The 11,394-nt window shown below is 43.4% G+C and overlaps 3 protein-coding genes across 3 annotated transcripts; 2 read left to right on the plus strand and 1 right to left on the minus strand.

Moving 5' to 3' along the window:
• Window positions 1–41: 41 nt before the first annotated feature.
• Window positions 42–1,433, minus strand: BGW36DRAFT_363984 (putative endo-beta-1,6-glucanase; the record flags this gene model as incomplete). The annotated part of the gene is made up of 3 exons (XM_046214511.1): window positions 42–524; window positions 603–797; window positions 882–1,433. The coding sequence occupies 3 exons, from the start codon at window positions 1,431–1,433 to the stop codon at window positions 42–44; spliced, it is 1,230 nt and encodes a 409-aa protein (XP_046067750.1).
• A 5,123-nt stretch (window positions 1,434–6,556) lies between these two features.
• Window positions 6,557–8,079, plus strand: BGW36DRAFT_55590 (aspartic proteinase II-1). Its single transcript, XM_046222419.1, has 3 exons — window positions 6,557–6,902; window positions 6,960–7,483; window positions 7,546–8,079. The coding sequence occupies exons 1-3, from the start codon at window positions 6,586–6,588 to the stop codon at window positions 7,881–7,883; spliced, it is 1,179 nt and encodes a 392-aa protein (XP_046067751.1). The 5' UTR covers window positions 6,557–6,585; the 3' UTR covers window positions 7,884–8,079.
• Window positions 8,080–9,361: 1,282 nt separating this feature from the next.
• On the plus strand, window positions 9,362–11,275 carry BGW36DRAFT_304901 (putative beta-calactosidase; the record flags this gene model as incomplete). Its single annotated transcript, XM_046212022.1, has 1 exon — window positions 9,362–11,275. One exon carries the CDS (start codon window positions 9,362–9,364, stop codon window positions 11,273–11,275), a length of 1,914 nt encoding a protein of 637 aa, XP_046067752.1.
• Window positions 11,276–11,394: the final 119 nt, after the last annotated feature.

Consider the following 11,394-nt stretch of genomic DNA (forward strand, 5'->3'; position numbering starts at 1 on the left):
GCACTGCAAAACTCGGTACAGATCAATTGACGCTTCCACAATTAACACACGCCAAGATTGTAAAGGGAGTCCAGATCTGTGGGAATAACGCCGGCAGCCACTGCGTCCTGATATGACCAGCGATAATCTCCAAGTTCTGACTTCCACGACCAAAACACCCAGCCTTCTTGTTTCTCATAAGTCATTACCTGCGCTGCAAACCATTTTTGGTAGAAGGCTTGGTTCGTGCTGGGATCCCAGTCGGAATTCCATTGAACATCATCTGGCGGACTTAAACTCCATTCACCTACAATAGTAGGCCAATTGCCACCCCGATCGTCGTTGCAAGATGTATTGAGGTAGTCATCCGGGGTCACCGGGACACTGGTGTCCCATTTTAAATAACGATGATCGTCATATGCGGCGTACCAATTGTCTGTTAAATATTGGGTAGGGTCACCAGATCCCCACTTCTCATTCATCATCTCGATGTGTAGTTCATTCCCTTGAGAAATATTCAAAGCAGCTTCGGCGGCGCGGATTCTCTGAGAGAATATTAAACGTCGGTTAGAGACATGCATGCACTGAGAGTAGATAATGCCATTTTGGGGACAAGGACATACAGTGAACGCATTAGGGTAGTATGAAGAGGTGAGTTCTCCAACTGAATTAGGGTCTTGCACTGGCTCGTTCGCGATTTCTAGCATACCCACGTTCCTGAAGTTGTTGTTGGTGTGAATATTTGTGGTCATCCACTCCAGGAATTCAAGAGCCCTCTCGAATTGATAGTCAACGTAGAATCCGGGAGAAGAGGCGTACTATACGAAGAGAATGGCTGTTAGTATAGTGAAAAACGAGATAGAAAAAGAAAATTCTCCGTACGAGATTGATGACATGCTTACTTGGCCCGTGTCCGCATTCTGGGCTACCTGTGCACCGGGTGCACCATGCAGGTCGATGATAATATAAAGTCCATGATCACTAGCCCATCCACAGACCTGCTCCAGGTATGACAAACCCCCTTGAGAAAAGTGCTCGCTGTCTGTATACACAATGTCTTCACGCAGCCAATAACCCACTGGAATACGGACAGTATTTAGACCATAAGTAGTCATATTGATAAAGTCCTCTTCGACGATCCAGGAATCCCAGTGGTTAGAAAAGCTGGTATTCGCGGCTGCTTGGCCAACGTTCATCACACAGTCAAACTCGGAAGCCTGGTTCCCACAGCCCATATTGCTCCATGTATTCTCAGCAATCCATGGTTCAAAGACAAAAAGCGAGCCCAAGTTAACACCTCTAATCTTTCCTGATGTAGGCAGCGTTCGCTTTGTGATTGGAGATATCCTTTTAAAGAGGTTTGCCCCTTCTTTCGAGTAGATGTTCCTGTCAACACCGGGCATCCACGCTGCAGAAAGGCCGCACAGCGTTGCAATGACTGCAAGAGATCTCATCTTGAATAGCCAAATCGTCGCTATTGATGAAAGGCAACGTAGGTAGCGTGTGGCTTAGAAGATTTGAAAACAACTGGGCATGACTCAGCTTTTAAATGAGCCTTTATGGATAAAACAATCGGTTAAAGTAAGTGGACACCGCAATGTCGTTTCGTGACAATTATGTGACGGTTGCCCCGCAGCCCCAAGAATGAGATCTGTAATCTAATTATTGATAGTCAAATTGACAATTTATATGGCCGGACCGTGATCAACCAATTAAGGGTATAGAGAGACATAATCTTTCTTGGTCCCGTAACTATTACTAGTACTATGTGGAAGTAATTCATGTGAGACTTACGACTCTACAGGTAAATCGGGCCTATTCTCTTCCTATAATATGTAGAATTATTAGATTATACTTCATAATTGCTCTAGATAATGTTCTAAAGCGCAATCAACATAGTGTATGTCCTGGTATGTGGCCGGAAAATGTAACCCCCTATAACCCATTTACTCCTTCCGAATCATAGTCAAAGCTGTTACATAGATATTGACCTGACTCATGGGGCCGATTGAGTGTTTAGAATAGTAACACTAATAAGCACCGGACCCGAACAAGGTTTTGGTATCGAGGCTGTTGAGGAGGACAAGCGAGAGTAATCATATGTCAAGCGAAAGCAGAAAGTGGCCCTTAGCATTTCTATAATGGCCCCATCAACTAAACTGTGCTATTATAAGAATTATCCGATGGCATGAAGTCCAGAGTATATCCCACTGGCGTCATATTCCATTCGGCTTTGCTTCACTAACACCATGGCGAAAAGTTGACCATATCAATTGATATATCTATAAAACAAGGGTCAATTTACTAACACATACCGTGTCATGATACTGAATCATGCCTCATAAATTATTACCGCTTTAAACTAGCCGAATGATAGGGGAAAATCGCAAATTGCCCTTCAACTTCTAAGGCCCTCATATATTGCAGCTGACACAACGCGGGGGCTAGTTTCAAGCGCCAGGGTGGGGATCTCCCTATATCGTCCACGCCGTTGAAGCGGAAGTAAATTAATCTCCGATCGGGAAATAATGCAATCAAAATCTAATTCTGGGGAGTACGCACGGAAATTAACTTGAACATGATTGATGCAAGTGGTTTTGTGCCGCTGTCGTGTAAGAACGAATCCTTTAAGCTTAAATTCCGGTCGTTACATCATCAATTGATGTCTAGAATAGCTTCTCAAAATTTCAATGACCCCCATACCGAATAGCATTATACAGAGAACTACACAATGAGTCAATCGTCTATTAGGTTTGTGGAGAAGATCTGTAGATCAGTCCGGTTTATTCAGGGAAATATTATGGTGGGAATTATTTTACTGTATGTTTACAAGAGGATATCCTCTTTATATTTAGATACAGGCTACTTTGGCCAGCCAATACTACGTGCAGCTGACAGTTAGAAGTATTACTATAACCAGGCCCTCATATTTCCCTCGTATATACCAAGCACTGCCTTAAATCAGTAACAATTAACTCTATTACTCTATTTATACCTACAAGACGTGACAAGAAAAGAGCAGCGATTTAGCTACCTTTGCTTTCTACAGTTTTGTATTCTAACCTAGTTTTTCTTTTCGTACTAACCTTTAATAGGCTGCTGGCTCCCTGAAAATCACAGCCCTATTAAGAGATTAGAGGTCAATAAAACAGAATTTGCTTTATAAGGGCTGTTACCAAGTAAATAAAATGCCTGCTTGAAGATTAAATCATCGTTCTTTAATGAAATTGTTGTGTTTGTCCTCTTCCTCCTATAGTACAGAAATAAGGCATCCCAGGTGGGAATCGCACCCACTGTCAGCAATTGCCTTCCCTGACGCCGCCACGACGCCACTGGGGCTACTTTGGGAAATACTATTAAGGTGATGTTACGGCGTCCCGCTCTCCCGAATCCATTCTATTGCTGCTCATATCACCTCTTTGACTTACACTACTTATCATATGCAACTTCTGATCCTAACACAGTAATTTTATATATATAGAGAAACTTTTGTCTCATGTTCTACCGTTCCGGCCTGCGGCATATATACCTCTTTAGTTAATTAGAGTCAACTTATATTATTCGAATTGGCCATGATTTATGTTGTCGGTTTGCATCGAGGGCCTATTGATTGATTTGAAACATCTAGATACGTCAATACAGGTCGACTGTCGTTCCTGGTTCTTGCCCCTGTTTCTGCGTTCACCTACTTAGACAAGGCTTCCAGATTCACCACATCGATATGTATGTTTATATATCGTGTTTCCAGTTCGGTTATGCTGGCAGCAATAAAGATGTCATAAGTAGATGTATTTTGACCACAAGCTATATACATAAATTGATGTAAGTGATGCTTGACACCCTGCTAACACCTTAGCCCTTACCATATGTGCGAATTGGGTATCTATTATCTCCGAATGCATGTTACCCTTGGAATGACACAGACACCAATCTTCCATCAAGTGTTCAAATAAATTAATATTGTTACATATGTACCCATCAAATGATATTCTCTGTGTAGTGAAGCACTGTTTATGGTATCCAAACATTCCATGTTGCACACAACACCACGTTTAAAACATTGATGTATTAATACTAGGGCCCATATCTTATTTTACTTAGCCACCGAATAGCTATTTAATTAGAGGAATCAGGGTAGCAATCATTTTAAAATCCTGCAAGGCGTAAAGTTCTTATCGCGTGATGGCCTTTCTCGACTGCAGCCTTTCCACTGGTGGATGAGTCTACCAGCGTGCTTAACTGGTAACCTGAGCCCAGCTTAAGTTTTACCTTGCTCCGTATTATCGATTATTATCCTTGGGGTGTTGTTAATTGCTACACTAGGCATTTGTTTCCATATTTACAGTGACCTATTTAGGAATTCACTGACTACTGTCATGCTCCTTCTGTTATGCACACTGAGTCTGATTTGTATTGATATAAATATACCAAAGAGCGTCATAGAATTGACGAAGATTTTTCGTTAGATAAATTAAACTTTTAACATATCTATTTTTATCTAATTGAAGAGATGTCTATCCAAATACATTAATGTTCCTCCTCCTCGCATAGTCCTCATAAACATTTGGCAGGCTTCAGATTCGTAGGTCCCTTTGGCGGATGATAGGAATCTCACTGTGTGAGCAGGGCTTTGGGAATAATATTCCTTTAACAATCTTCGCGAAGATTCATAATGGATCGAGAAATTTCTTCAATAGTATAAGAAAAGAGTTTAAAAAAGCGATAAAAATCGCTACATGATCAAACACTCCAAGGCTTTGCCAAGGAATATCATGGGGAGAGGTCAAATAACATGACTGTTTCCTAGATGCCGAGAAAGGATTTACAGCAACAAAGAGGCTTAAAGAACAGTCCCTGCTACTATGCATGATATTTGTCGCCGGTCATTTAATCAACCATGGTCAGGAAGAACGTGAGTTTTGGCATACTTAACTTTAAAAATTTCAAAGCCGGACTAAGTGTTTATTATTGCCTGCATAGAATGTTTGGAGATGGAAATTAAACAACAAATCCGCTGTTCGTGTCAAGCAAAATCTGAAAACTGCATAGGCGACTTCGTGATTCATCAGGGGATTTACAGCCGTAAATATCGGCGAACGCCGATGCTTGATGGGATTCGGTAAACTAACTCAACCTCAATTTCTGCAACTACATTGATCTCGTCGATGTGGCAGTGCTGCGCCTGGTGCGGCCAAGTGAGTATTTCTTTTTCAGACTCTTTACTACTACCTTGTTGTCGGCTGGTCCCTGCCAACCTAGACGGCTTCACAGATGAGAAGTCGGTGGGTGATCTTGGGGACTCTGGTTGGCCGTATTGCTGAATATTACTGTAACTATGTAACTTTAGTCAATAGCGGTAGTCTGGTGCACTGCGCTACGGCTACAGGTGGGATCGTGCGATGTGCCACTCGGCATGATTCACCTTACTTAAGTGGCCTTAGAGGCGGTTTGCTGACGATCTCAGAAATTAGCTTGAGTACGTACGATTCTTGGTTGGATTAATCAACCGACTTACATACGTATGCTCAGACAACAGTCGCTAATTCGACATGGCTAACATACATGATGTCGCTGCGTGTGAATTCTTACCTTGCTACGTTTGAACCGGCAATTAAATTAAATTCGAGATTGCCGCAATACGAACGAAAGCACATGCCCGCTTTGCTCAATATCATCCATGTCCCGGCAGTGTCGAGAATTCAACACCGATAAGACTCGGCGATCACACCTTACTATCAACGAATCCGGCTAGCTGCTCTTTTGATTGGCGGACAAAATGACAAGCCTATTTTGGAAGGTTTGAGGCTGCAAGTTGAATGTACATGCATAGTATGCGAGCTGCACTTGTTGACGCCACTCACCTGCCAAGCCTACGAGGGAGACCGCCAATGGAACCCTGCTATCCTTGGCTTTTGAGTCATGGCGTATCAGGTTGACCCTGCGAAGGCTAAGGGATACCCGGGCCTGTCGATCATATATCCATATTAGAATCGCCTTATCTGATTTGCTGATTGAACTAGATATGGCTCGGTTTTACCGGCTTCTGAATTGCTCAACTTGAATATTGGTTGGACAGCCAAGAAACAGAGGCTTAGCCATGCTTGTTGTCGTATGAGTCAAAATTAAATGCTACTACTAGGTTTGCTAGTTTAAGTTTATGGTAGACAGTAGCCGTAATCCATCTCTTGTTCCCTCGGGCTTTAGCTGCCTGCCCGCAGATTCACTTTCTCCTATTTGGCAGGTATGTGGGATGGCGTGCTTTCTTGTTCCGAATACCACTTTTCAGCAATTTCAAGCATCGTCTCTCCTGTCATCTAAACAAGAAGGTCGCATCGAGTATGTCGTGATGGGCTTTTTTTTACCATTAATCGTAACGAATTGCGGTTCTGGCGGGGAGATAACGTCTTGTAGTTGCAATGACAACGCTTTAGTTCACTGGATAGCTATTTGCAATGGGTATTGGTCAATTGATTACGCTATTCGACTACACAGACCTTCTCGCTGTGTCTGTTAGGATATAAAAGGAGTCATTGTGCCAATCCCTCCTTAACTTTTCTCCTCAGCTCATTGCACCAGTCTTTTATTTGAAGTTTTCCTTGAGCAAAAATGGTTTCCACAAAAGTGATTGCGGCTATGGCCGTCTATTCTGCCGTTGCGGCTGCGGCGCCTACCGCACCACAGACCAAGACTTTTTCTCTAGTCCAAGAAGCAGTTCCCAAGTCTAGCTACCGGGCCCCTGCAGCGAAACTTGCAAAGGCTTTGGCCAAGTTCGGAGCCCCAATTCCAGACCATGTCGCCGCTGCGGCTGCTGCTACAGGCAGTGTTTCTACAACCCCTACCGAGTACGACTCAGAGTATGTCACCAAAGTGACTGTAGGAGCTTCTACCCTCAACCTCGATATCGATACTGGTTCGGCAGACTTGTGAGTTTCATGCATTAATGCCACTATTGCAAAGATAGTCACTGAGATTGATCCCAGGTGGGCGTTTTCATCGAAAACCCCCTCATCTGAGCGTTCTGGCCACAACTACTACAAACCCAGTAGCTCCGCTACTGAAGTCAGCGGTGACAGCTGGGATATCAGCTATGGGGATGGTAGCTCGGCAAAAGGCGTTGTTTACAAGGACAAGGTGACCATTGGCGGTGTTTCCTACGCTAAGCAGGCTGTCGAGGCAGCAACTTCTGTTAGCTCTGAGTTCACTTCGGATACCTCCATTGACGGACTATTGGGTCTGGCTTTCAGCAGTATCAACACTGTTTCTCCTACGCCGCAGAAGACATTTTTCGATAATGTGAAGAGCTCACTTGCCAAGCCTATCTTTGTCGCTATTCTCAAACACGATGAGGCTGGTAGCTATGACTTTGGTTTCACCGACTCTTCCAAGTACACTGGTGAGATTGCATACACGGACGTCGATGACTCGCAGGGTTTCTGGTCTTTCACTGCCGATTCCTATTCCATTGCTGGCTCCAAATCTGGTGGATCTATTACCGGTATTGCTGGTACGTTGTACACTGAGCTTCCCCAAGCTTGGCACTTTTGTTAACAATTAATCTCCTTATAGACACTGGCACTACCCTTTTGTTACTTGACGACTCTATCGTCGACGCCTACTACAAGAAAGTTAATGGAGCCTCGTACGACAGCAGCCAAGGTGGATACGTATTCTCCTGCAGCGCTACTCTGCCTACGTTTGCCATCACTGTCAATGGCCACACTGCAACAATCCCGGGAGACTATATCAACTACGCTCCCGTCGACTCTAGCGGTAGCTCTTGCTATGGTGGCATTCAATCCAACTCCGGTATTGGATTCTCTATCTTCGGTGACGTGTTCCTCAAGAGCCAGTATGTTGTGTTCGATGCCAGCGGTCCTCAAATTGGCTTCGCCACACAGGCTTAAATGATGGCTATCACAATTAGGAATTTGGAATGGCTGTTCCTTGATCAGCCGCACGATATGGAATAGGAAGATTGTAGCCCTCGAATTCAATGTTATTTGATTTATTACAAAGATATGATATGAGGAGTCACGAATAGCTATCGAGGAAGACAGAAAATCCTAATTTGTCCTCTCGGCAGTGTTCAATAAATGCCTATATGAGAATATTCCTTGTTGTAGTAAGAGAATGTCTTCCTGTATTTGTACACACATATAGTACCGGGCATGCAAGGGTTCCTGTCAACCGGTATTGATTATGATATCAATAATCGCAATTCATGCCCATATAATTAACACGCACGGCGTTTATTGTCCAAGGTATCCAAACAGCTTCTTATTCACACTAATTTGAAGTGATTTAGACAATCTCACTCCATACCCTCCATCCACAATGCGATGGAACAGCCTTTGCAATTTACCTACTCTCGCTTGACTACGGGACACGTCTTATGTTACTCATCTGCCTAGACTCTAAGAAATCAAAAAACCCGGATTCACCATTATTTAAGAACAAGAAGCATGCCGTCTGACTTAAACTTTGAATTGCGGCCACTGGTCTAATGTGCCCAAAACAAAAACTGCCGTTCGAAAGCTTGTCATGGCACTTGATGGTTACTCGTATGCGAGGTTATGAGATACATTTAAAGCAGTACCACATAGAAAGGCTGATTTGAAAATTACGAAGAACAACTTGACATGTATAAGAAATTCAGAATATTGCGTGGTAGCTTTGCGACCATATTTAATTGGAAATTATTCCTCCAACTTTGCTTTCCCTAATTGTGTCCAGATATTGGATATGACTCAGTCAAAAGTATCAGAAAGATTCAAGCCTCATGTAGCAACTCAAGTCGCCAACAATCACGTAAGCATTTAAAACCAGTTAGCGGCAGATTTCGAGGGCTTCTTGAACTGTTTACGTCGATTCCACGCTGCTAACTCACTCATACCATTATTTCGTCCCTAACGAGTCTTGAAATTTCGCCTAGTAGAATGTTTCCCCTAAATGATCTTCTAATTTTCCACTAATTCTGCTCTTATCTATGCGGTAGACGTGGTGGCGCCACATCCTTGATTAGGAAGGTCCCTAAAGCTCGATCTCCACAAGTTGATGCGGGGAAGGGCACGATGATGGATAGACGTATGCCCCTAGCCTAATATTGAAGGATCTGCAAAATTAATCTTTATACGTAACGTGACATTATTTCTATAATGAACCCTTTGCTGGAGACAAAGGTTACATGGGAACCCGTGGCTTGCGGTAATGTCCGTGAATACTCACACGAACCGCTCCGCAGCGTGGATGTAGTTTGGTGGCCAAGATAAATTCGATCTTTTCTCTCACCCATTAAAGACAAAAATACTACAATAGATCACCAAACTCAGAAGTAAAGGAATACATGAGAAAAATGCAAACCACGCGTTTGTTTCTTGTCCTGATGGGGATATTTTCTCCGTACTCTTTTGCAGCCGGGAGCACCAGCCATAAAACTGTTTCTTCATTTACATACAATGCTGAAAGCTTCTTACTCAATGGAGAGCCATATCAAATAATCGGCGGACAAATGGATCCGCAACGTGTGCCACGTACTTATTGGCGCCAGCGACTACAAATGGCGCGCGCAATGGGCCTCAACACCATTTTTTCATACGTCTTTTGGAACCGACTAGAGCCTGAACCAGGTCAATGGAATTTCAGCGGCCAGAATGATATAGCTGAGTACTTCCGACTAGCACAAGAAGAAGACTTGCATGTAGTGCTGCGCCCGGGACCTTATATCTGCGGTGAACATGATTGGGGTGGATTCCCTGCGTGGTTGAGTCAAGTACCTAACATGGCAGTAAGACAAAACAATCCACCATTTCTAAATGCATCGAAATCATATATTACCCGCCTAGCGCAAGAGCTAAAACCAATGCAAATTACTTACGGCGGGCCGATCCTCATGGTGCAACTGGAAAATGAATATGGGAGCTTTGGTTCGGACAAGACTTATTTGGAAGCATTAGCAACGATCCTGCGAGACAATTTTGATCTATTTCTATACACCAATGACGGTGGAGGGGAGTCTTATCTTTCAGGTGGTCAATTGCATGGAGTACTTGCAGAGACAGATGGTGACCCTCGGACAGGGTTTGCGGCTCGGGACAAGTATGTCACAGACCCAACCAGCTTAGGGCCTTTACTGGATGGAGAATACTATGTTACCTGGCTTGATACATGGGCTAGCAATTATTCATTCGAGACAGATGTTGGAAATGCCGCTGCCACGAAAGAAGTAATCAGTGACCTCGACTGGATTCTTTCTAATAATAATTCCTTCAGCTTATATATGTTTCACGGCGGCACAAACTTGGGATTTGATAACGGCGGAATATGGGGCGGGACATATCTCGAGGCGGTCACAACTAGCTATGATTATGGCGCACCACTTGACGAGAGTGGCAGACCGACAGAAATTTACTATGAAATCAGAGATTTAATCTCGAAATATGTTCCTGCCGGGAGCATTCCCGCCGTACCAGCTTTGCCGAACTTAACAACGATAACTAATATCAAACTCGAACCGTCAGCAGATTTATTTGACATTCTTGAGTTCTTTCCAACAAAATCTGCGGATAACCCTCTTAGCATGGAAGCTTTGGGTCAATCTTATGGATTCGTCCTGTATGAGCACATTGCAACAGAATTTATCCAAGGGACACTTACACCTGGTATTGGAATCCGTGACCGTGTTATTGTTTATGTTAATAGTATACGTATCGGTGTTATGGATAGTACGTATACGACACCGTCATCCGTGACGGTTTCTCTACAGAAAGGGGACTATTTGCATTTACTGGTTGAAAATCTCGGACGTGTCGATTATGGGCAGGAACTCAAGGACCAAACCAAAGGAATAATTGGAAATGTGACCGTTGGAATCAACTCAACAGTTTTAACTGGATGGTCAATGTATTCACTCCAGCTGGACAGCGTTCCAACTGCCTCTATTTCTTTATCCAAACCCCCAAACCTGGAAATAACCAAACCCCAAGGACCTCCTGTTTTTTACTATGGTTCGTATCGAGCACCACCTAGTAATTCGCCCTCCAGCCTTAGCCGCGATACTTTTCTCTCAATACCTAGTGCCATAAAAGGTGTGGTATGGGTGAACGGCATCAACATAGGTCGATACTGGACGATTGGGCCCCAGCAAAGCCTTTATGTTCCGGGCTGCTTTTTACATGACAGGAATGTTTTGAATGAAATTTTAGTATTGGAGTTGGAGCCGCAGGCGAACTCTACACTTTTTGCACGTGGACTCGACCGACGTGAATGGTTTAATAACCCGGATCCAGATGCACCTTAGTACGAAAGGGTTGCACAGGTTAATTAATCGCATATATTTTCTATTAGGTATAATATTGGTGGGTTCAAAATACTAGAAAAGATATAATCAATCAACTGTGATTACTTAAATAGTCGTTT

This window comes from Talaromyces proteolyticus (genome assembly GCF_021365285.1).
Source record: "Talaromyces proteolyticus strain PMI_201 chromosome Unknown BGW36scaffold_12, whole genome shotgun sequence".
In the NCBI taxonomy this organism is placed as follows: domain Eukaryota; kingdom Fungi; phylum Ascomycota; class Eurotiomycetes; order Eurotiales; family Trichocomaceae; genus Talaromyces; species Talaromyces proteolyticus.